The 26,183-nt window shown below is 36.2% G+C and overlaps 3 protein-coding genes across 7 annotated transcripts in view; 2 read left to right on the top strand and 1 right to left on the bottom strand.

Moving 5' to 3' along the window:
- The window catches only part of LOC307164813 (thioredoxin domain-containing protein 6-like), a 17,036-nt gene extending 16,430 nt beyond the window's left edge, over window positions 1–606 (top strand). Inside the window, exon 19 of the mRNA XM_079881956.1 lies at window positions 349–606. The gene's annotated coding sequence lies outside the window, so the exon portion shown is untranslated. The remainder of the gene's footprint in view (window positions 1–348) is intronic.
- smarcal1 (SWI/SNF related, matrix associated, actin dependent regulator of chromatin, subfamily a-like 1) overlaps window positions 1–26,053 on the bottom strand; it is a 26,522-nt gene extending 469 nt beyond the window's left edge. Inside the window, exons 1-19 of one of the 5 annotated variants that reach the window (XM_079881946.1) lie at window positions 24,051–24,128; window positions 23,826–23,894; window positions 22,870–23,093; window positions 21,444–21,726; window positions 19,965–20,015; window positions 19,286–19,546; window positions 17,835–17,885; window positions 17,179–17,362; window positions 16,486–16,636; window positions 15,156–15,317; window positions 10,182–10,247; window positions 8,437–8,577; window positions 6,774–6,992; window positions 6,529–6,599; window positions 5,712–5,814; window positions 4,269–4,451; window positions 2,489–2,589; window positions 892–988; window positions 631–713 (exon numbers count right to left, since the gene is read on the bottom strand). In XM_079881946.1, the coding sequence (XP_079738072.1) occupies window positions 631–713; window positions 892–988; window positions 2,489–2,589; window positions 4,269–4,451; window positions 5,712–5,814; window positions 6,529–6,599; window positions 6,774–6,992; window positions 8,437–8,577; window positions 10,182–10,247; window positions 15,156–15,317; window positions 16,486–16,636; window positions 17,179–17,362; window positions 17,835–17,885; window positions 19,286–19,546; window positions 19,965–20,015; window positions 21,444–21,726; window positions 22,870–23,088 (2,426 nt within the window). In that variant the 5' untranslated portion in view covers window positions 23,089–23,093; window positions 23,826–23,894; window positions 24,051–24,128. Of the gene's footprint in view, window positions 1–630; window positions 714–891; window positions 989–2,488; window positions 2,590–4,268; window positions 4,452–5,711; window positions 5,815–6,528; window positions 6,600–6,773; window positions 6,993–8,436; window positions 8,578–10,181; window positions 10,248–15,155; window positions 15,318–16,485; window positions 16,637–17,178; window positions 17,363–17,834; window positions 17,886–19,285; window positions 19,547–19,964; window positions 20,016–21,443; window positions 21,727–22,869; window positions 23,094–23,791; window positions 24,008–24,050; window positions 24,129–25,978 lie in introns of those variants that run through there. The other 4 variants (XM_079881948.1, XM_079881947.1, XM_079881945.1 and 1 more) reach the window with 4 other exon arrangements.
- The window catches only part of LOC307164818 (E3 ubiquitin-protein ligase MARCHF4-like), a 31,316-nt gene continuing 30,382 nt past the window's right edge, over window positions 25,250–26,183 (top strand). Inside the window, exon 1 of the mRNA XM_079881964.1 lies at window positions 25,250–26,183. Within this exon, the coding sequence (XP_079738090.1) occupies window positions 25,830–26,183 (354 nt within the window). The 5' untranslated portion in view covers window positions 25,250–25,829.

The following is a 26,183-nucleotide window of genomic DNA, read 5'->3' as shown; positions in this document are numbered from 1 at the left end:
GAAGATTTTCTACTTTTCTATTTTAACTGTAGTATCATTTTTGGTCATTTTGTTAAGTTTTTATTTAAGTTTTTGTTAAGTTTTTTTATTTTGTTAAGTTTTTTTAAGTTTAGTTTTTATGTCTATATAGTTTTTGACATTTTAGTTTGTTATTTTAGTACTTCAACTTAAACTAAATGAAAATAAGAAATGTTGCCTAAATGTAGCTGATATAAAATGAGTCTTTAGATTTGATTTGATTTCAGCTAATGTTTAATTATGGTTTTTTTATGGTTTTAGTTTTTGTTAACAATAATAACCCTGTTTGTAAGACATGATGATATGACGTTTTCTTTCGTTCTCCACCAGTTTGGACCTGAAGGCATCTAGATGTGCAACAAACAGCCAGTGATTTGTGGTTTCATCTTCAGTCTCTTATAAATCATTTACATCCTCTTGTGAATTAAACGCTTGTCTGATTAAATACTTGGTGCAAGGCTGATCTGTTTGGCTCAAACTCAAATTGTTGGGCTTTTTATTTTATTTTATCACATACAAACTTGAGGCACTTGACAAAAACAAGTCCAATGATTGGCTTTCAACCAACCCAAATATTTAGTTTAATTTCATGTCATAACTTTGTCTTCTTACTGATCTTGATCGACCAAAGCAAGCATCTCCTCCTCATCAAAGGACCTCTGAAACATCTCAGTGATGGTCAGCTGCTGAGGGTCCTGCCAAACAGCAACAGGATAATATCTATTCAATATTTATGTAGATATTTACAGACGTTCGATACTTTGATTATTCTAAAAGCTAAAGCTTTCTACAGTAAGTTAAATGAAAATGGTGCAATGGAAATCTAAAAATGTTTTTTATTGATGGTCAAATGCTGAAAGTTTGGATACTAACCTTGCTGTGGAAGCTGGCCGATTCTGCGTTCTCTGAGATGTTGGACTCAGACAAGCCGACCTGCTCCAAAACACTCATTTTGCTCTGAATCATGGGCCTGAGAAACACAAGCAAATGGTATAAAACTAGCTGAGGACAGCAATGATGAGGCCTATCACTGAGAAACTACTCAAATTAACAATACATTGCAGAAACAAAACTGAATTTTAAACAAAGTTCATTTGAAAAAAAGTATTACATTTATGAAATGCATACATGTATAATTACAAGTATAACTCAAATGTCTAACTATGTGTAACTATATTCCAGATACAATTATTTGAAATCTAAATTTAAGATTGTAGTAACAATTTAAAATGAGCCACAGAGGGTAAAAGAAAAATTAAAAGTTAGCCAGTTACAGCATCTAATATGTACAGTAGTGGGCAAAAGTGATGTCCGGACTAGGAAAATTGACATCTTCACACTTTATTCAAATATTATTCAAAATTTGTTAAAGATTTTATAAGCACATTGTGCAGTTGAGCTTGGAGTCGATTGTTTTATTAGTGATGTCAGCACAATTTGGCATGTTTCGTTGTGTTTTTATCATTTTTATCCAGGCTGTCATACAAAGAAATTGTAGAAAAGAGAGAACCATCGGAATATTAATAACTGATTATGTTGAAGTCAAAGTATGCTTCTATTTTTTTTGACATAGTAAACTAAAACCTGTAGCTGTAGTTTGCCTTTTTTTGCCAAATAATTTTGTCAGATAAATACCTTTACCAAGTGTTTTGTCCTAGTTGTTTTGTTGTTATTTAAAAATATATATATAAAGTATTTTGCTCATATTTTGAAGGTTTTATTGAACTTGTAAGTCCATTAAAAACAAAACAAATAACCTCTCTGGACATCATTTTTGGACACTACTGTATATCTATATATACTCTTAAGGATGAAGTATATATATACAATCTATACATATAGATAGATAGATAGATAGATAGATAGATAGATAGATAGATAGATAGATAGATATCACAATAATAATTTTTCATAAACTTGGATCAAACCAACAAAACCAATCAATTGAATCATTCTGTTCCAGTTCTGAAGGCTTTTTTTGTTTAAATGTCCTGATGTGTGACCCTGGACGATCAAACCAGTCTTATGGGTTAATTTTCTGAAATTGAGATGTATACATCATCTGAACGCTGAATAAATAAGCTTTCCATTGATGTATGGTTTGTTAGGATAGGACAATATTTGGTCGAGATACTACTATTGTAAATCTGGAATCTGAGGATGCAAAAAAATCTAAACATTGAGAAAATCCCCTTTAAAGTTGTTCATTTATGTTGGCGATTGTGCAGCATTCACTCACAAAAATAAATGTTTTATATATTTACGGTAGGAAATTTACTAAATATCTTCATGGAACATGATCTTTACTTAATATCCTAATGATTTTTGGCATAAAAGAAAAATGGATAATTTTGAGCTATACAATGTATTGTTGGCTATTGCCACAGATATACCCGTGCGACTCGAGACTGGTGACGTGATCCAGGGTCACATATGTGTAGGTGACTGAAGGGGGGAATCGTTTTTTTACCAAAGGTAATCGTCCGCAGTGCCTTTAGCAACCAGGTAATGGATGTCCACATTACTGGTCTGTCCGATCCTGTGCACCCGGTCCTCTGCTTGAATCAGGACCTGAAGGAAACACGTGCGTTTATTTAACAAGTAGTCTATCAGCACTCTCAATATCAATTACATTCATTAAGTCATTTTTCCATTCGACTGGCTTTCTGAACCCAGACGAGAGCTTTTTCCAGACTAAACTACTCTCCTGATTCATGGAAAATGCTTTTCAACTCGAGACGAGGCTTTTATCTGAGTCTGGCCGTCTAACCGTTTCTACGGGTACAGATTAGCCCAGGGTTCCTCAAACTCGTCCTGGAGGGCCGCTGTCCTGCAGAGTTTAGCTCCAACACTGATCAAACACACCTGAGCAAGCTAATCAGTGTCTTCAGGATCACTAGAAACTCACAGCTAGGTGTGTTTGATCAGGGTTGGAGCTAAACTCTGCAGGACAGCGGCCCTCCAGGACCGAGTTTGAGGAACCCTGGGTTAGCCTATATGACAGGAAGTCAGATCTGCATCACCTGAGAATCAGGGTTATCATGTACTAAATTCTTGACATAAAAAGTGTTTATCAAATCAAAATAACACCAGCAAGTAAATTAAACTAAAAACCAAAAAAAAAAAAAAAATTGTGCAAAAAGACAAAGTCTAACATTTAAACTTTGAGGTCTTGTATAATTCAGGGCTCCCACATCTCATGACCAATGAATCTCATGGTTACTGAAAAACTTCAAATTTTTCACCTTCAATTGTAATAGTTTACAAAAGTTGCTTTTACAAATTGCAGTTTCCAGCCAATGTGATATTTTAGATCTCTGCATGAGTTTTCCAGGCCTGAAGCCACAGTTTTAAAGGATCAGTTCACTTCAGAATTAAAATTTCCTGATCATTTACTCTCCCCCTCGTCATTCAAGATGTCTTTCTTTCTTCAGTCGGAAAAAAATTACGTTTTTTTTTGGAAAACATTCCAGGATTTTTCTCCATATAGTGACTTCAATGGGGTCCAAATGTGAGTTTCAGTGCAGCTTCAAAGTCTCGACACGATCCAGCCGAGGAATAAGAGTCTTATCTAGACAAACCATCCGCCATTTTATAACAAAATAAACATTTATATACTTTTAACCACAAATGCTCGTCTTGCACTTGCTGTGATGCGCCACACATTATGTAATCACGTTGGAAAGGCAGAAGTACCGACCAAGTGTTTACAAAGCGAACATGCAAAGACTAAGTCAAACGCCATTTTCAAAAAAATAAAAAGGTCAAACAACGATGTCGGACCATTTTGAAGTTGGAGGAGAAAATGAGATGGAGTTTTTCACCCTATCCTACATTTCTGAACCGGTACACGCGTGACCTTTCTAATGTGATTACGTAATGAGTGGCGCATCACAGAGCTAGTGCAAGACGAGCATTTGTGGTTAAAAGTATAGAAATGTGTTTTTTATATATAAAATGGCGGATGGTTTGTCTAGATAAGACTCTTATTCCTCGGCTGGATCGTGTCGAGACTTTGAAGCTGCACTGAAACTCACATTTGGACCCCATTGAAGACACTATATGGAGAAAAATCCTGGAATGTTTTCCTCAAAAACCTTCATTTCTTTTCGACTAAAGAAAGAAAGACATGGACATCTTGGATAACATGGGGGAGAGTAAATTATCAGGACATTTTAATTCTGAACTGAACTACTCCTCTAAGTTGCCCTGATGAGTGTGGGAACCCTGTAGATCTGTTGGCGTCTCACTCCGGGGTTCCAGAAGAGCTCGGCGAAGACCACGAGGTCGGCCGAGTGCAGCGTGATTCCCATGTTAGCGGCCGTGATGGACAGAACCGCCACGCAGCTCTTCTGTGAAGACTGGAATCTGTTACACAACTGCTGTCGATCCGCTGACGGCGTCGATCCGTCTATACGAATGTAATTGATTCCCTGCACACAAACACAACCATGTCAACACAGTCCTAGTGCTCATATACAGTCAAGACTAAAATTATTCAGACACCAGATATCATTTTTACTAGTGTGCAGGACGCTATAGTTCATTTATGTAAGCGAGGATAGCTAAATAAAGTAAACTGTGACATACTAGACCCAAAAAGTCTTCATACAGTGACTACCAGTGACAAATTTGTTACCAAATATTATTCAGGCACTTTGAGCTGATCATGTTTTGCTGAAGTGTTTTTTTCTTTAATTGCTAATGCTCTTTTTACACACAGACTGAACTAAATGAAGCATTGCTTGGTGATTGGTTGAGCTAAACTGGTATTATCTAATTGTGTAGTTAAATTTAACAGCTGACAGATATTCAACATAATTCATGTGTGAGACCGTCTAACAGAAGGATGGACAAAACCAGTCAAATATCAAGTTCTGCTCATATTTTATTACCATTTTCTAAACTATAGCGAATAAACTGTGATAATGTTAATGTTGAGATAATTTTGGTTTGACTGTACATCCAACTCAACTATTACATACAAACCAGGCCGACACAAAATCACTCTACACCTCGTATGAACATTTATGAGCTATTTTGGTTATTGATGCTCTGATATAGAAATTCTTGTCAATACCAATTATCTGCTAATTATTTTCACATTATGGCTGATATCTGATCAATTTAAATAAACAATACTAAAACACACTATAGACTAGAAATAAAGACATCATACCATACATACTGTACACTTCTGTCCAAAAGTGCGTTATAATTATGATTTTTGAACGTTTTTGAAAGAAGTCTCTTGTGTTCAATAAGGGTGCATTCATGTGATCAAAAATACAGAAAACTATAAAAAAAGCTGTTTTCTATGTGATTATATTGTGAAGTGTAATTTATTTCTGTGATTTAAAAGCTGAATTTTCAGCATCATTACTCCAATCTTCAGTGTCACATGATCCTTCAGGAATCATCCTAATATGCATCACTCCAATAATGTATAGCATGATGATGGAGAACTATTCCTACTATAGAAAAACAAATATTGTTTATTATTACAAATATTATTTCAGCTAATTTGAGTACAAGTACAAGTCTTATACTCTCAGCTCCATTAAAAGTACCAAATTTTACCAAATTTGAATTCATAAAAAATTTTTTTTGAATTAAAGTCTGTCAGCTGATGGCAAATGTTTAAGAAAGTGTTTGTTTTGTTTTTTGTGGGGAAGAAGTAAATGTGGACAGACCTTCTCACCGAGTTCTTTGGTTATACTGTCGAGCACCAGTTTGTGATGAGCAAACACCAGAAACTTCTCTCGTCCGCACTCCAGTGTGTCTGAGATGTACTCCCTGGGGAACGCATTAAAACAGTTATTTTAATATCTTTGATATGAATATATTCGGTTTTCACTTTAGTATTTTTTTTAGCATTTCTTTTTTTTAAATACATTTTTTAGTTAATATTTTAAAATTAACTAAATAAAAAAGAATTAAAACGTATTTATTTTAGTACTTTATGTTAAACTAAATGAAAATGAGAAATATATTTGATTTTATTTTAGTCAACGTTTATTTTGTTCAAAGTAACAAAAATCATTTTTATGGTTTTAGGGTATGTTTGCAGGCGCACAAAACGGCGTTGTCGTGTAAATGAACAGCCAAACGCATAAAAAGTTTTCCATTTCTAGTTGTAGTGTAAACGGCCGCTTGCTTTTAGTTGATGATAATAACCCTAGAATAATCATATGCTTTAGTAAACACATTATATATAAACCATAAGTCATGTAAGGTTGTGTATTAAGACAATTTAATAAAATCAGAGTGCTGTACATTGCACGATTTTACCGGTTAACTATGGCAACAGCAACATTATAAAAACACCAGTTTTTGCTATTAATCAGAAAAATACTTCTATCTATTAATAAAAGTCTGCTTATGGTTAATGCATTAATGTAGAATGTGTATTTTTACAATGGCTTAATTTTATGGATCTAACTATTTGAATGTACATGAATCTTTTAATAAGGACCTGTGTGAAGCTGAGCTCGTACTAGTCAAACGTACATGATGGCCCTGATCTTGGCCTCTGCTGTGTGGTTGAAGAAGACCAGGAGTGCTTCCTTTTCTTGTGACTTCTGCACATGAACACAGAAAAGCTCATCAGAGACAGTAACAGCACAAATCCTGTCATTATTCATTCACGTTCATGTCTTCCAAACTAATAAAAAGAAGAATTTCTGAAGAAAATAACGACAGAATTTCCTCAGAACACGAGTTATTCTCAGAGATGTATAGTAGTTTGCGCTCACGTTGTGGTATCCTTTGGCGAGCTGTTTGGCAGCGGCGTTGAGAGCAGCTTTGGTGCGCGAGTTGATGCCGTCTGTGGTTACTGTGACCACCTTACGCTGTTTGGCAGGGAGCTGAGAGAGCACTTCTGATTTGAGCCGTCTGAGCATCAGAGACTCCTCCAGAAGAAGCTTGAGTTCGCTCAGATGAGACGAGCCGGAGTAATCCCAACCCCACGGGAGCTTCAGTCAGAGACACACCTTCACTATACACTATTTTCACACGATGATCGCTTTTTCCCAATAGAACTTAAAGGGTTAGTTCACCCAAATAATAATACATATACACACACTCTTGTACATCTATCTTTATGAGGACATTCATTGACACAATGCAATCTCTAGCCGCTTACCCTAACCTTACCCATCACAACTAAGTGCCTAACCCGAACCCTGACCCTAAACCGACCCTTAACCTCAGTATAACCTTATCCCTAAAACCAAGTCTTGACCCTCAAACAGGCCTTTAAAGGCTCTCAGAAAGTGAGGACTGGCCAAAATGTCCTCACTTTACTCTCTTTGTCCTCACTCCAATGGTCTAAAACTCAAACTGGTCCTCACAAAGATAGTTGTACAAGTACACACACACACACACACTCACACTCACACACACACACACACACACACACACACTCACACACACACACACACACACACAAATATTACACATATATATGACATATTTAAAATATATATATATTAAAAAAAAATGTTTTAATTAAAGGGTTAGTTCACCCAAAAATGTAAATTCTGTCAGTAATTACTCTCCTTCATGTTGTTCCAACCCTGCAAGACTTTCGTTCATCTTCGGAAACACAAATTAAGATATTTTGGATGAAATCTGAGAGCTGTCTCACTCCTCCATAGGCTTCAAGGTAATCGATATCTGCCATCCCAGAAAAGTTAGTAAAGACATCGTTAAAATAGTCCAAGTGACTACAGTGGCTCAACCTTAAGTTTATCAAGCGACGAGAATACTTTTTGTGCGCAAAAACAAAACAAAAATAATGACTTTATTCAACTCTTCATTTTCTTCTGTGTTTCTCTGAGTGAGTTCACGTAGTGTAACAGCGCAGCGCTTCTGGGTTGTACATCAGAATGTAGGCTCATTATTGGCCGACGCTGGTCATGTGTGTGATGCTGGCCAATAGTGAGCCTATAGTGAGCCTACGTTCTGACGAAAAGAAAATAAATACTAATAGTTGAATAAAGTCTGTATTTTTTTTATTTATTTTTTGCTCACAAAAAGTATTCTCGCCGCTTGATAAACTTAAGGTTGAGCCACTGTAGTCACTTGGACTATTTTAACGATGTCTTTACTAACTTTTCTGGGATGGCAGATATCGATTACCTAGAAGCCTATGGAGGAGTGAGACGGTGCTCAGATTTCATCAAAAATATCTTAATTTGTGTTTTGAAGATGAACGAAAGTCTTACGGGGTTGGAACAACATGAGGGAGAGTAATTACTGACAGAATTTTCATTTTTGGGTGAACTAACCCTTTAAGCGCAGCCTTTGTGATTTGATAAGCCATATCACATGTCTGTTTATTTCGATTAATTGTGCAGCCCTACACTGCACTTCTAGGTATGAACCAAGAACACACCTGTATAGAGATGGACGCACCTGTTTAGCATCACAGTAACGTGTGCCGAAGTCATGGAAGCGTGGAAACAGGGAAGGCCTGACAGCCAGGATCTGAGTGTACAGCTCAGCCGGTCTGGACATGGCAGGCGTTCCCGACAGCAGGATCACTCTCTTAGCGGCCTGTTTCATCACAGATCTTTCATTAGAAGCATCAGAGACAGGTTTTCATCACTGCATTATTATCAAAAATTATAAATTGTTGACAGTTTTTCATTTTTTGCAGATAAGTGTTTGATGTGTAAATTAATCCGTGATCTTGTGCCACCACATTTTACACTATGTGTGACTTTCTGTAAGGACAATTTCTTGGGAAACCAGGGCATCCGATAGAGGCGACTGTTCAGTGAAATTTAAGAAAACAGCTTTTTCATTTAGAGCAGCAGAAAGATGAAATTCAGTGCCTGTTCATATTAGAAAGTGTACATCATTTAGTATTTTTAAAACGGCACTTAAATTATGGTTTCAGAAAAATAAAAAAATCAATCATGTGATCATTCATTTGGATTTTTTTGTTGTGATTTGATATTGTGATGTTGCAATTTGTTATATTGTGATGTGATATTATTATTATTTTCTTCTTCTTTTTCCTGGATTGTAATGGAGTGCTGTAATTTTATGTTTCATGTAATTTTATGTAATCTTGCCCATGGGACCACATATGCAAATTAGCTATCTAGCTAACTCTGGCACAACATTTGTTGTGCATGTGTGACCACCCTGTATATTTGGGTCACAAAAATATTTAAGTGTTTATATATATTATTTTGTATTTATATGTGTCTATTTCAATTTATATACAGTTTATGTATGTTTTATTTAAACTACTTTAATTATAATGAGTTTGCATTTTCTGAATTCGGAGTGGCAGTTGGGAGTTGAGAGTTTCCATGACGACTGTGGCTTCCTCAAACAACACAGAGAGGACCACTGAAATAACACAGTTTTCGTCTCTCTCGCTCTCATTTATTGCTAAAGGTTAGTAAAAATGATAAGATTTCAGAAAAAGAACTGTTATTTAGATGCTTTGGAGTCTACTATTTTAGTTCAATTGGATGTTCGTTTTATTAATGATTTTGGTTTAGTTCTATTATAGAAAATCTGTTAGTGTATCAATCATCTACTGTGTGAAACAACTGTGAGAGAGTCTGGAATATTGTATTTATTATTATTATTATATTTGTTGTTTTCTTTGTGTGTATATTTGTTTACTTATTTATTGAGAGTTAAGAAAATTACATTTGTTTCATGACATGGAAAACTATGATTAAATAATAAAAAAACAACACAGAGAGGACCACTGAAATAGTTTTCATCTCTCTCACTCTCATTTATTGCTAAAGGGAGTAACGTTACTACACATGGTCACTGTTAAATAAATTAAATAAACTAAACTAATCCACCTCTATTTTACTGTAAAATAACAAATAGAGTATTTAATATTATTATTAACAACAATAATAATAATTATAATTCTAACTGTATATTACAGAAAAAAGTCAAATTAACATTCTAATATTAATGGCTGTCTTAATTTTAACTTTTATGGTTTTCTGGGCAATATTTTGGCTTGGTAGACATTTACATTTGGTTTCGAGACACAGCCAGTGTCTGTGAACTCTAGACAGACTTAAAACTTGAATAGCACAGGGCAGGATCAACCAAACCGCAGTGTTTTAGACTTCACCTCTATGAATGATGCCTAAAATAAGCCTGAAGCAGCAAACCTTGAGTAGAGGAAGAGCCGCCCGACAGCGAGCGGTTTTCATGTTCTTCAGGAAGTGAGACTCGTCCTGTACACAAACAAACAAACAAACAAACAACAAACAGAAAACAGGAAGAATTCAGATCACATCCTGGTGCTGGATCCACCTTGGAAGAGCTCAAAAGAGCTTTTAAAAGTCTTGATATTTAAAAGGATATAGGGATGCTGAGTCGGTGGCAACTAGAAAGAATACTTAAGTTTTTTTTAAAGGGATATTTCACCGCTGGAAAGATGAATGTGAATTTAAATTGGGTCATTTATGTAGTAGCAGGGCTCCAGACTAACTTTTCCACTGGTTGCACCGGTGCTACCAACTTTCTCAGTTGGTCGCACCAGCATATGATTTGGTTGCACCTTTTTTTTTTTTTTTTGCTACATGCCATGGGATTAATCAATGCATGCTGATGAATAGTGGTCTTAATCTGCATACCCTAGTTTTGCACTGATGTAATAAGACTGACAGTGACACAAGACCTCATGTTAGCACATTTTTTTAATCTTTTAACTCTAAAAAAAACGAATAAAAAAACATGTTCTTTAATGTTTGATTATAATTTTACTGTCTTCACATAGGGATGGGAATTGATAAGATTTTATCAATAATAATGCCACTGACGATTCTGCTTATCGATCCGATTCTTTAACGATTCTCTTATCGATTCTTGATAGCACTGTGTGGAAAAATGTAGTCATATGCTTTTAAAAAAAAACAAGTGGTTTTATTTATTTTAAAGCTTAAAGGAGAACTCCGGTCAATTTTAACATTGAGCTCATTTTTTTGTACATTTGGAGTGCTGTCAATACAGAGAACAACGACAAAAAACGGTGTTGCCTACACCGAGTTATTCTATTTTTAAAATTTGCACCCTGTTGACTTCAATAGGGCAAGTAGTAAGCCTGCTTTTAGCCTCTTAACATCCTTGATGTGTCATTACAAGTGCACAGAAAATGTGAGTGATTCCTTCCGAGTGAACACGGGTGGATCTGACTGCAGTAGATGTTAGAGATATTAATAAAAACGAAGTTAATTCAGCCAGCGCTCATACCTTTGTTTACATCCTGTTTTCGGTGGAACGCCATAGTAATCGGTTGTCTAGTTCACGCGCATAGGTTTAGTTACCAATTATCACGCGCGTGAACTCGACAATCGATTACTATGGCGTTCCACCGAAAACAGGATGTAAACAAAGGTATGAGCGCTGGCTGAATTAACTTCGTTTTTATTAATATCTCTAACATCTACTGCAGTCAGATCCACCCGTGTTCACTCGGAAGGAATCACTCACATTTTCTGTGCACTTGTAATGACACTTAAAGGATGTTAAGAGGCTAAAAAGCAGGCTTACTACTTGCCCTATTGAAGTCAACAGGGTGCAAATTTTAAAAATAGAATAACTCGGTGTAGGCAACACCGTTTTTTGTCGTTGTTCTCTGTATTGACAGCACTCCAAATGTACAAAAAAATGAGCTCAATGTTAAAATTGACCGGAGTTCTCCTTTAAGCTTGAGTAAGCAAACTGTACTTTTTATGTAATTTATGTAATAAATAGAACCTTATTGTAAAGTGTTACTGATTAGTTATACACCGATTCAGACGTCTCCTGAGTTCACTGTTGGATTAAAGATCAGTTTTTGTTTTTTTTAACCATTCATTAAAATGAATCGGTTCAAAAGAGTCATTAGTTCGCGAATTGGACGTGTCATGCGCGTTGTGTGATTATCCCAGCACTGACATGTACATCCAAGATTTGTGTCAACACAGAAAACATTTCATCACTGGATAGTTTTTTCGTTTAATTAAAGTGTTGTTTTATGTCAGCTGAATGTCCGGAACGCTTTTCAGAGAAGATAAGGCAACTTATTTAGCACAATTCACACCCAGCGGTAATTCAGAAAAAAAAAAAAAATCTCCGAATGCTCCACGGAAACTCTTCCGACCACCACCGTGTCGATTTGTTTTGATTAATATGCGCGCGGGAGAGAGAGCAAGACAGCGCAAGACAGCGCTTAGATTGGAGCTTATTTTTTACAGTCTATGGTTTGGAGACGGTGAAGTCTTGTTTAGACTTTCGCCTGGCTCCGAAGAGAGAGAGAGAGAGTGCGCGCGCGCGACCGGGGCTCTCTCTCTCTCTGCTCGTTCTTTCAGTTAAACATGCGCCCGGCTGTCACAGCAGTTCATCTACATTACTCACCGATCAACTAAGACTTTGGCGGGCGCTAAAACAAGTTCAATGCAGGAAAATTCATGCGTGAATTTAACTGAGTAGTACATGACCATGCACTCGCACAAATGCGACCACATCAAATTTTAACTCGCACATTCTCAAAAAATGGTCGCAGTCTGGAACCCTGAGTAGAAATGTGAAATTATTTTAGAAGTTGGTGCCTTCTAGACTGAGAAAAGCCAGAAAATGTATTTTTGTCTCATGTGGATGAAAAACAACAACTCCCAGAATGCACTTGCTTCGCTGCACTACGAGGACACTCCCAAGCCACGCCTACCGGTTACAGAGGGCAGTGTCGGGAGAAATGATACAGCTAGGCTACTAGTCGACTGGAAACTGAAAAGACGGCGTTTTATCGTGAGATCCCCCTATGGGCGGGTTGAACACATGCGGGATGAGCTCCTCCTACTGGCTGTAGTCTCTCGCCTCTGGACAAAAGAGCCTCTGATGACGATAAATGACGATTTTTGCGTCATCTGAGGTTTTTTTCCAGACACACAATACATAAATCTCTCGAAAAGTAAATTTTGACAAGTAAATGCAGTACAAAAGTAAATATACTTTTATATGGCCACGATTTACTTCATATTTCTGTTGAAACTTTAATATATTTAAATGTTTTAGTCTTCTCTGATGAATAGAAAGTTCAATACAACAGAATTTATTTTCTTTTGTATTTATTTATGTGTTATTTATCTAAACAATCCAAATATCTTTAGTGTTACTTTTGATTAATTAATGCATCATGGCTGAACAAAAGTATTAATTTCTTTTAAAAAATTCGTACTGACCTTTTTGAACGGTGATGTGAACAGACAGATAAACATCAGGACTCTGATTATTGTGGCCCTAAAATGACTGAATTTCACGATTATGTTTCGTGATTATTTCGCACAACTATCAGTAAAATAATGTCTTCCATAATAACTGAATATGCAGTGAGTATTCAAATGTTATCAAAAACTATTTTCTTCAGGCATTTACAAATGAAGTGAGGAGAATTGGGTCAGTATGAGAGTTTTGTTAATAATACATCTGAGAGTGCATGTCATACTTGACACAAACTGCATTAGTTACACAAACCTGGACTCTCATAAGCTGTGTTTCCATCCAAAGTTGAGAATTAATTGGAATATCGCATTAAACATTTGCGAATAAGGCACCGCCTCCATCCACTGAGCTGAAGAGAACAAAACCGTCACTTCCTGATAAACTGGTGCTACAGTAAATATCACTAAGAAAAATGGAAGTTGCTGCAGTAGGAGAAGCCACTGTATATCATAATTTCATATATACAGTAATAAATGCTGACGAAATACAATAAAATTATGTTGCTTTTGGAGGTGGCTGTTTGGGAAAGCAGTTCTGGCAGGTAATTATACTGAACCACTTTGACGTTGAGCAAAACAACATTTCAGATGCTGTGCAATGAGATCGAGCCGCTGGTTGGTCCAGTTATGCCGTCCCATCGCAAAGTCACATGTCTTTTTTGACGCGCATCAGGAAATTGATTCAGTAAATGTGTTTCCATCGGTTTATATTACGGCTGCACGATATTGAAGAAAAAATGCGATATGCCATAACTCATTATATAATGCGATATAATTCGATATGCGATACGATAAAGCTTAAAGTGTGTAAAATAGACTTAAATTATCTTAAAAATATATTTAAAATGATATAACCCACATACGCGTTTCTTTTTGTGAGAATAAAAATCCCTACAACTTCTGAAAGTGAACAGCAGTGTTTTACTGTGGTATAAGAAGTGTTATTTTAACATCAGTGTAAACCACAGGTTATCCTACATTAGGTTTATTTAACAACAGAAACTGAATAATCAAATGTAAAAATAAAACACTTAGTTTTCACTGTATGAATTAAATATATACTGATTCTTATTAAAGCTACAAAAGTTATTCAGCCGAGAGCAGTGAGTGATTTTCTCTTTGTCTTTTGTTCATGACCCCAGTTATTACACTGCAAAAAATGCTTTTCTTAGTATTTTTGTTTGGTTTCCAGTCCAAATATTTAAATATAAAATATAAATAAAATAATAAAATATAAAAATTCTTAAATTCTTAAATCAAAATGCATTTTCTAGATAAGTAAGATTAGATAAGATATTATGGTCTTGATATTAGGTCTTGTTTTCCGGGGAATTTATCAAAATCAAGTGAGTTTTTGCTTAAAACAAGCAAAATGATCTGTCCATGATCTTAATTCAAACAGAAACAAGATTATTTTTCTTACCCCATGGACAGATCATTTTGCTTGTTTTAATTTGATTTATTTCCCCAGAAAACAAGACATAATTTCTTATCTAATTTTGCTTATCTAGAAAATGCATCTTGATTTAAGAATTTTTAGATATTTGGACTGGAAACCAGACAAAAATACTAAGTAAGAAAAGCATTTTTTGCAGTATGCAAGCTGTTGCGATATGCATATTGCGATATATACATTTGCTATATTTCGATAATTTCGATATATTGTGCAGTCCTAGTTTATATGCATGTTTTCTTATCGGATAAAACGTTTAACTGACTCAATTGACAAATATTTGCTTTTCCAACCAGTGTTTTTTATGCGATATCCCAAAATGCGCATTAAAATAGGTGGATGGAAACATGGCTATAGACACATGCTCAAGCTAAAGTTCTAATGCAGTCGGTGAATGAGAGTGATTAGAAGAGCGTCTCAGCTCTCACCATAATGATGACACTGAAGGGGCTGGACGGCTGCTGTTTGTCCATCTTGTTGAGCAGGTCGTAGCTGATGATGTTGATGAGACCGGAGCGCAGGCTGTCTCGGCCTGTAACCACCACATTAATGCTGTCGGCTCTCACGGACGGCAGCCATCGCTGGAACGCCTGAAGGAAAAGGGTGAGAAATCAAGTCTTTGAGTGACTTTTTCTGCTATTTCATCTATTTTGAAGAAGTTGATTCGTGTGACTAAAAGCTTACAAAAGGAACACTGCAAAATCTTCAGCATTTCCCTTCAAACTTTAAAATCTACCATGACGAATCCCTGCTGGGGAAGAGGAGGATTTGTCCTTCCTCAAGGGTGCAGCGACGGAAAATATGAATTAATAAATCAGATTTCACATCAGGCATCCGCTTATAAAAAGAAGACCTGACAGCTGGTGCTTTTTGGTGTGTAGAAACACAGATGCCATTTATTTATCAATTGCAAAATGTGAACAGATCTTTTTATATATATTTTGGTGTCTGCAATTCTGCTTCATAAACTACCACTCAGAACTGCTTTTTAATAAACACCCAATTATGAACGGTCCACTATTTCGAATGTAGTTTTAAATATTGAAATGCAAGAAGAGTATTATCTAATATTATGTATAAAAATTATTAGTGCTTAGGTAAACATGTGACCACTGCATTTTTTTTAAATAAAATTTTAGCTGTGCTCCTGTGTCATCTTAAAGCACTCACCACTGCTTGAAACCCATGAAAAATATGAAAAATAATGTATCCGTCACGGGCAGTTACTGTAAACATCGTCAACTTCCAATTTAGGGGACATCGCCCAACCCTAGCTGTCACACAAATACTGTTTATTCTGAATCTCAGATGGAAATAGTTTTTTTTAACCAGTATGATCTACTCTTTTGTTCAGCAAGGATGCATTAAATTTATCAGAAGTGTCAATGTCTATTTTAAATAAATTCTTCTTTTGTTCTTTTGAACTTTCTATTCATCAAAGAATCTTGAAACAAATGTATCAGTTTCAGCAGCAGCACAACTGTTTTCAAAACTGATAATAATCAGTTTTTTGAGCAGCAAATCATCATATTAGAATGATTTCTGAAAGATCATGTGACACTAAAGACTGGAGTAAATTCAGCTTTGATCACAGGAATAAATTACATTTTACAATATATTCACAGTTCTTTTGAGTTGTAATAACATTGCACTGTTTTATTGTATTTTTGATCAGACTTGGTGAACAAAATCGGTAGTATAGGTGTGACATGCATCCTCAAAAAAACATCCCTGTAGTCTATAAGTAAGTGTGTGTACCTCAGCCCATGTGAAGCGCACTGAGGACGGGGCGACCACCAGCAGAGGCCACTCACTCCTGTAGAAAGCAGCGATGCAGATGGCCTGGACCGTTTTCCCCAGGCCCATGTCATCAGCCAGAAGCAAACGGCCCTGTCTGGACACTGCAAAGCTGAGACATTAGCAAACATTACATTACATTCATGCATTTTATGCATTTGGCAGATGCTTTTATCCAAAGAGTCTTGCATTGCATTCTAGTTAATTCATTTATATCAGTTCATGCAAATCCGAACCTATTAACCTAGAGCCATGCTCGACTGTTTTAGCTACAGAAAATAACACTTTACAATAAGGTTCACTAGTTAACATTAGTTAATGTATTAACTCACATGAACTAACAATGAACAATACATTTTTTATAGTATTTATTAATCTTTGTTAATGTTAGTTAATAAAAATACAGCTATTCATTGTTTGTTCATGTTAGTTCACAGCGCATTAACTAATGTTGACAAATACAACCTTTGATTTTAATAACGTATTATTAAATGTTGAAATTAATATCTAAGATTAATAAATGCTGAAGAAGTATTGTTCATTCTTAGTTCATGTTAACTAAGGTAGTTAACTAATGAACCTTATTGTAAAGTGTTACCAATGCACCAAGTAACTTTCTATCTAGCCAAACGATGTCTGGTAATGGAGACCTACTTGACTCCGTCTCTCTGGAAAGGCATGAGGCTGTGTGTGAGATGTTGATCTACGTGCGAGAGATCGGCCTCAGGAGGGACTGGAGCTCTGGACTCACTCTTCTCAAACTGAGAGCAGAAGGACTGGAGCACAGCGTGAGGTAAAGGCTCAATCTCCACCGCAGACAGCTCGTTCAAATCCACCACTAGACACAAGACGTCATCAGCAACTACTGTACATGTACTATATTTTACACCGGGTTACTCCCAGTCAAAATTGCATTTGCAAAAATTATAAATAGGTTGCATCAGTGCACAAGTCACATTTTCTTATTACAGTCAGAAATTATGTAAAATACCAATAAATAAAATAAAACATTTATAAACATAAACATTAATATTCAAACATATTCATATAACGGTATTCAAAACAGAACAGGAATGAAAAATAAACAGTATAAAACAACATGCAAACCTGAAACTAGTGGCTATACAAATGAACTTGAGCATGCTTGATGTTAATTGCATTATGAAAGTCACAGCATGTTTATTTAGATGATAAAAAAATGTGACTTATATTATGAAACATATGGTACTCAACTTTAAGGCCAAAACATAAACAAGTACATGAACAAGGAATTCACTTAAATCAAATGAACAAAATTTTAAACAACTCACTGAGCTGCCCGTAGTCCTCCAGGAGGAAGGTCCACTTTCTGGTCTTCATATCTAATAATATTCAAACAAAGAATAAAATGATCCCTGTCAAAGCCTTCTGGAACTTTCCACACACTTCGGTGACCAATTATTTTTTTTAAACAGTAAAGGCACAAATCCTATGGTTTTTTTTGGAGTGTAAACACATACATTTATAATATTAAATATATATATTTTTTATTTTATAAATTTTTATATAATATTAAATATGAATAAATACATTTAAAAACATATTTTAATTATATTATTTAACTATAATATTTAGTTTGTCGTCCATTTTGCATGCAACCCTGTTACAGCAGGATTTTTCTTTTATTGTGCCTTAAAGGAGAACTCCGGTCAATTTTAACATTGAGCTCATTTTTTTGTACATTTGGAGTGCTGTTAATACAGAGAACAACGACAAAAATCGGTGTTGCCTACACCGTGTTATCCTCTTTTTAAAATTTGCACCCTGTTGACTTCAATGGGGCAAGTTTTAAACCTGCTTTTAGCCTCTTAACATCCTTGATGTGTCATTACAAGTGCACAGGTCATGTGAGTGATTCCTTCAGAGTGAACACGGTGAATCTGACTGCAGTAGATGTGAAAGATATGAATAAAAATGATATTTATTTAGCCAGCGCTCATACCTGTACTTACATCCTGTTTTCGGTCGAAGTCCACAGTAGTCGATTGTCGAGTTCACGCGCATGATCGTACGTACTAAACCAATGCGCGTGAACTCGACAATCGATTACTGTGGACTTTGACCGAAAACAGGATGTAAATACAGGTATGAGCGCTGGCTAAATAAATATCATTTTTATTAATATCTTTCACATCTACTGCAGTCAGATTCACTCGTGTTCACTCTGAAGGAATCACTCACATGACTTGTAATGACACATCATGGCGTTGTTCTCTGTACTGACAGCACTCCAAATTTACAAAAAAATGAGCTCAATGTTAAAATTGACCGGAGTTCTCCTTTAACATCGTGTCACCCAGGAAGTGACATCATTTGGAACAGTTAATAAAATTCAACCACTGTTTAAATATATAAAACCCTGTATGTGTATATATATATAAAACATCAAACAAACATTAAAGAAACATTTGTCTTTAATTTATGGGAAATGTAAGTTTGTCAATAACAAAATTTAGGCTAAATCTGTAACCGTTTATTGCATACCTTTTAATTTAATTTAATTTTTATTTTTATTATAAGAAATTTAAAAAAATTCTACCAGACTTATAAAGATGCCTCATAAGGCTGCGAACCTTATAAAATTAAGAGAAAATAAAACTTCGTTAATTAAACTTTCACTGACCGTTTGTTGAAAAGGAAAATCTAATTTTGATCAGTTATCTACCAAATTCATGGAAAGTGACTTCTGAGTTTTTTTTGGCAATACATTTATTTGACTCACCATAACATTTGGACGGCATTTGCTTGAAGATTGCAATAACATCAGCCTGGTATCCAATATCGACTTCCAGCCGAGAGCGAGACACTAAAACGCACTTCCCCTTTACCGTGGCTCCTGGTTTCTGCCAACCCTGACAGAGTCGCATCAGAGCTGCCAGAGCTGCCGCATCTTTAGGGCGACTGGTGGACGCTGAAATATTCAGCCCTTCCATCCCAGCCAGAGGTTTCAGAGAGACGGAGGGCAAACGCACTGCCTGCTCCACTGAGACACAAACCAACACCATTACACCCTGCGCTACACAGAATACATGGATTATAATTAGCCCTGTGCAACGATTAATCGCATCCAAAATAAAAGTTTGTTTACATAATATATGTGTGTGTACGGTGTATAAATATTTTGTAATATGCATGTATATATGTAAGAAATATTTGCATATTATATATATATATATATATATATATATATATATATATTCATATTTTATATATAAATAACACATTTTTCTTAAATATATACATGCATGTGTGTGTATTTATATGTACAAAATATTTATACACATATATTATGCGAAAAACAAACTTTTGGATGCGATTAATCGTTGCCCAGCACTAAGTTTAATAGATGTACAGATAATAGATGTACTCAAATATGCCAAGTAACGCTCATGAAGACGTACTCAGCATCTGGTAGTCCTCAAGGCTGAAGTTCCACATTTTTGTAGCAGGATCTGTGACAGCGGAGAAATGACAAATGCATAAATATTACAGGCCATCAAGCATTTTCCTTTAAAGGAGAACTCCGGTCAATTTTAACATTGAGCTCATTTTTTTGTACATTTGGAGTGCTGTCAGTACAGAGAACAACGACAAAAATCGGTGTTGCCTACACCGTGTTATCCTCTTTTTAAAATTTGCACCCTGTTGACTTCAATGAGGCAAGTTTTAAACCTGCTTTTAGCCTCTTAACATCCTTGATGTGTCATTACAAGTGCACAGGTCATGTGAGTGATTCCTTCTGAGTGAACACGGGTGAATCTGACTGCAGTAGATGTGCAAGATATGAATAAAAATGATATTTATTTAGCCAGCGCTCATACCTGTATTTACATCCTGTTTTCGGTCAAAGTCCATAGTAATCGATTGTCGAGTTCACGCGCATGATCATAGGTACTAAACCAATGCGCGTGAACTCGACAATCGATTACTATGGACTTTGACCGAAAACAGGATGTAAATACAGGTATGAGCGCTGGCTGAAATAACATCACTTTTATTCATATCTTTCACATCTATTGCAGTCAGATTGACCCACGTTCACTCCAAAGGAATCACTCACATGACCTGTGCACTTGTAATGACACATCAAGGATGTTAAGAGGCTAAAAGCAGGTTTAAAACTTGCCCCATTGAAGTCAACAGGGTGCAAATTTTAAAAAGAGGATAACTCAGTGTAGGCAACACCGATTTTTGTCGTTGTTCTCTGTACTGACAGCACTCCAAATGTACAAAAAAATGAGCTCAATGTTAAAATTGACCGGAGTTCTCCTTTAAGATTAATTAGCATACACTGCCGTTCAAAAGTTTTTGATCGGTACGATTTTTTATGTTTTAAAAAAAAGTCTCTTCTGCACACCAAGGCTGCATTTACATTTACATTTATTCATTTAGCAGACACTTTTATCCAAAGCGACTTACAAATGAGAACAATAGAAACAGTTAAACTAACAGTAGGACAACAATAATGCAAGTGCTATGACCCTTCTCAGTTTAATCTAACGCAGTGAATGTTAATTTTTTTATTTTTTTTATTATTATTGTTATAGAACAGAATAGAATAGAATAGTAGAGAAAGTGTTAGTATTACTGGATCAAGTGCTGTCAACACTTGAACACACATAAATCAGCATTTATGTGATTAAAAATACAAAAAAAAACAAATCTAAAAAATATTTTATATTTTATATAAAAAAATACAAAAAAAACCCTAATATTATGAAATATTATGACAATTTAAAATAATTGTTTTTTATTTTAATATATAGGAAAGTAGACTTTTAAAAACATAAAAAATCTTACCGATCAAAAACTTTTGAACGGCAGTGTACATATGCACGCTTTAAACTCTCTGTCAATAGTGACGCGTGGTCTGTCCTCACCGTAGTTCTTGGAGGGAATGCTTTTGAATACCGTGATGAGGTCTGCATGGTAGCCGACCTCCACTCGGAAGCGGTTTTCTGTGTGCGACACGCATCTCCCTCTCACGGACACCGCCGGCTTCTTCGCAGGGATATTTCCTCCTGCTTCAGGGAGTTTACACGGGCGCTTTTCTCCTGTTGCCGGTTTGTCCGTCTGTCCATAAAAGCTAGATGTTGGAGAGGCAGTGTTGGAAGTTGGAGGTGTTGTCTTTGTACAGGGACCTTTAGAGTCTAAGGGCTGAGTCTGCAAAAATGAGCACAGAACTTCAGACACACACACACACACCCCCCCAAAACACTTTTCTACCTAGTAATTGAGTATTCATATAAACTTTATGCGTAAATGGCACCCATTTACTATACAAATAATGGTATTGTGTATAATAGTAGCAACTAAATAAAAAAGTTTGTAGACAAACTTTAAGTTGGCATGAAAAAGGCTTGCCAGAAAGTTTGAAGAAGTTTTAAAAGCTTAAAGTTCGAAGATTTTTTGTTTTAAGTAGTTTAAGCTTTAGTTTAGTAGTTTTAAAAGTTTGAAGTTTGAAGGTTTCAGTTTAGAAATATTAGATAGAATGGAAAATAAGTCTCGGTGGATTAGAAATAGCACATAGAATGGCAGCTAATGGAGTCTACATCCCCAAGACACATTTTTCTACCTTGTAATCGAGTATTCATATAAACTTTATGCGTAAATGGCACCCATTTATTACACAAATAATGGTGTTATGTATAATAACAGCAATTATGGGCACAAAATTCAAACACTAATAAATATTTATATAATATAAATATTTAAGTTAATAAAATATTAACTTAAAATGACTAAATGTATATAGTTGAAAACAAATTATTTTGACTATTGAAGTCAATGGGGTCCATCAACTTTTGGGGGAACTATCCCTTTAAAGAGTCAGAGGTCACTCTTCCGCCAGAACTATACTTGTGTACAGATGTAACCGGAAGCCAGTGATATAGTTTATGAAGTCATAAATATGGATATTTTTCTTACACAAATGCATGGCTTCACTTCAGAAGGCCTTTATTAACCCTCTGAAGTCGTATGACTTACTTTTACCATGATGGATGGATGGACTTTTTTGGGCTTCAAAATCTCAGGTACCATTAACTCCCATTATGAAGCTTGGAAGAGCCAGGATATTTTTTTAATATAATTGTGTTTGGCTGAAAGAAGAAAGTCATATACACCTAGGATGGTTTGAGGGTGAGTAAATTATAGGATGATTTTCATTTTTGGGTGAATTAACCCTTTAAGTTATTGCGCAGAGCAGAAATAAACCAATAATTGACATCACATTGACTATCTGACACTCAAGCATAAAAATGAACTATATCAGAGTAATTTCTGGGTTCAGGAATGTGTGCCCACCTGTCGAGCAGCATGAGCAGGTGCCCCTGGATGTGCCCGATCAGATGCAAACAGCTGGCCGTTCTTCGCAGGGCCTGGCTCTGCAGAGACGGGGTGTGTGTGTCGGGTTTGGGCAGATCCAGAGGTGAGTTGAGCCTGTTTCTCAGCTCTTCTGGCCAGAGCGCGCTTTCTGTTCTCCTCTATCCTCCGCTGCTGCTCCGGTGTCAGACTCAGAGACATCACCGCTGTTAGTGATGAGCACAAAATAGCACAAACATAAGACACACCCCCAAACACACACACACAGATGGAGTTTTGGTTCCTTGCCACTGTTGCCTTTGGCTTGCTTAGTTGGGGACACTTAATATTCAACTATTTTATCGATCTGTCTGCATTGACACTATTTTATAAGAACTGAATTGAGCTGGACGATGACATCACAGTTTTCTCCATAGCAGCTATATATATATATATATATATATATATGAGGAGTTCAGATGCAAAAGCCTCTAAGTGCCATCTGAAATTTTCTTCTAGAATGATCATTTTTATCAAGCTTGTATATTTAAGTTCAGTAATTTCACTTAAATGGCAATGCAGATTACCTATTAATTGTCATTTAAGTGAAATTACTGAACTTAAATATACAAGCTTGATAAAAATGATCATTCTAGAAGAAAATTTCAGATGGCACTTAGAGGCTTTTGCATCTAAACTCTTCATATATATATAAATGAACTACATTAATAACTTTTTTACAACAAAAATTAACCATTACTGAACTTACTTAAACTGGACTATGACGCTATTTTCTTCTAGATCTGCTGTACAGCTGCTTTGAAACAATCTGTATAAATAAAGGTGACTTGACACACACACACACACACACACACACACAGACTTATGAGTCTCTTCCTAAAACGTACAGTAGCATAACACATACATGTCGTATTTTAAGCGTTCACATATATACATACATCACCGTGTTACTGGAATCTTCTCAGTCTGCTTCCAGTATCGTTGTTTACATATTCTGCTTCTTGATGCTGTCGATTCGAAGTTCAGATCATAGAGGGTTTATAACACTGTCAAATCAAGTTGATTCAAACCCGAGTCATTTAATGTTAATTTTGTTTTTTGAGTAATCTTAAAGAACGCGTGAAAAAAGGTTAATTATAATTGGTTAGAGAGAAAAACTTTACCATATACTTCAAAAGACGCGGTGAGGCGGATATGACGGAAAGACGTCACGTCACGTAACGTCAGTGCGCTGCTGGTCGTACTGCGATGGACGCAAGCGTTCTCCAATGGGGAGGCCAGCTAAGACCGGTGGGCGGGGCAAAGGGTCAACACGCTTATTTTAATATGGTAATAGCAATATTCTTGGTAAATGTGCTTTACAATAAAAAAGAAGAGAAATTAAGCTCTTTTGTCACCGCTGCTTAGAGAAACAGGTTAGTTAAATTGTAAATACTGGACTTCAGGGCTAGTTCTCACTTTTAGGCTACTCCATGAACATTTTTAAGGAAACTTTTTTTCATGCTTTTTTTCCATCGAAATGACTGGGGGAAAGTGTCCCGATCAACCTGGATTCACCCATATAAGATTATTTTTTTATAAAAAAAAAAAAAAAGAAAGAAAAAAAAAAAAGTAAAGATAAAAGATTTGTTTCGCTATAGCGTTTTTTTTTTAAGTGGGATTTTTTTGTTTGTTGAAAAAGTGAATATAGACATAATTACATTGAAGTCAAACTGCAAACATACAATAAAAGTGAATGGATGGATGGATGGATGGATGGACGGACGGACGGACAGACGGAGATAGATAGATAGATAGATAGATAGATAGATAGATAGATAGATAGATAGATAGATAGATAGATAGATAGATAGATAGATAGATAGATAGAAAATGAATGAATGAATGAATGAATGAATGAATGAATGAATGACGAAAAAGAATAATGTAAAAGGTAACAATTATTTTTGGCCAACACATATTGTAATTAACCAAATTTAGCTATAAATGAAAAAAAGAACACTGATAATTAGGCTACTAAAGCACAAAACAAAATTAATTTTCAGAAATATATTTGATGAATTCTGTGATGTTTTGTGGTAGAACAGTTTTTTTTTTCTCAATCTGAAGCATCCAAAATGACACAAAACGGTTTGATAATATAAAAAAAAAAAGTCAAAATATGGTAAAGAAAAACTAATCTACAACTTTAGCACCTTTGTTATCCTGTTCATTTTCTTGTCAATGTGTAAATAATTCAGGTTACAGAGTTAAAAAAATAAAATAAAATAAATACAGACTGATGGCCAAGTTCATCATCATCATCATCATCATGTCCCTCTCCCTCCTCCCGCATCATCCGCGCGCGTGACGTGTGTTCGGGAACCGGGAGCTGTCCCGGGAATCACAGTGCTGAACCCGCAGCATCAGACACACACTCCGACACCGAGCAGAGGAGGAGAACAACTCACGGATTACACACACACGATCCCTGATCCACTGAATGATGGAATAACAGATCTGATCTCGAGTCGAGCGCGCGAGGAAACATCGCCTGCGTCGAGCCTCAGACTCCTGAATGATTTCACACCAGCGAGGAATGCGAGAAACACACGAGTTTTACTTTGCTGGAGGGAATACACAGACCACAAAGCCAATGGAATAAATCGATCATATGGCTTCTGACACCTGTTTACTGCCTTTCTGTTATTTTTTTCCTAATAATGCACGACGAAATATAGATCACTGACTGATAATGGCACTTAATTATTTCACAACTTCTCACGTGCAATCAATTTTAAAAGTGCAATGAACTCACTGCAGGAACTGTAGGCTAACGCACACATTCAGTTTAAGTTCTCGATTTTTTTCTGGGTTTTGTGGAATACCATGGCTATTCACTCTTCACAGTCTGAACTCGAAGGGAACCTGCATTAGTTGAGCTGGATTCTTCCCGTTCTCGGATGTTGAGCGGTCACGGCATGTTGAAGAGCCGCTGTTGCGTTCTCTTCCGTGACCTCAAGGTGTTTCTGCTCGGGCCACAGGATCACACAAGCCCCATGAGCGGACAAACGGCCAGAATCAGCCCGTATGCCTCAGAAAACAACAATACCTTACGAGCCCACCGGCTCCGGGACTGGAGCACCCCGTCCACAGAGGACTCTGCCGGGCCCGAGGCTCCTGAAGGCGGATCCGGGTGGACGGGCCCCGCGGTGGCGGATGAGTTCTCCAAGGACCGGAGGGAAGACCGATTCTCCTTCATCAGCTATGCAGAAGGAACCCCGGTGTGCAGGATATGCTTCCAAGGGCCGGAACAG

The sequence above is a fragment of the Squalius cephalus genome (assembly GCF_949319135.1).
Source record: "Squalius cephalus genome assembly, chromosome: 9".
Taxonomy (NCBI): Eukaryota; Metazoa; Chordata; class Actinopteri; order Cypriniformes; family Leuciscidae; genus Squalius; species Squalius cephalus.
The sequence above is the reverse complement of the archived record's forward strand: the minus strand, read 5'-3'. Positions and strand labels throughout refer to the sequence as shown.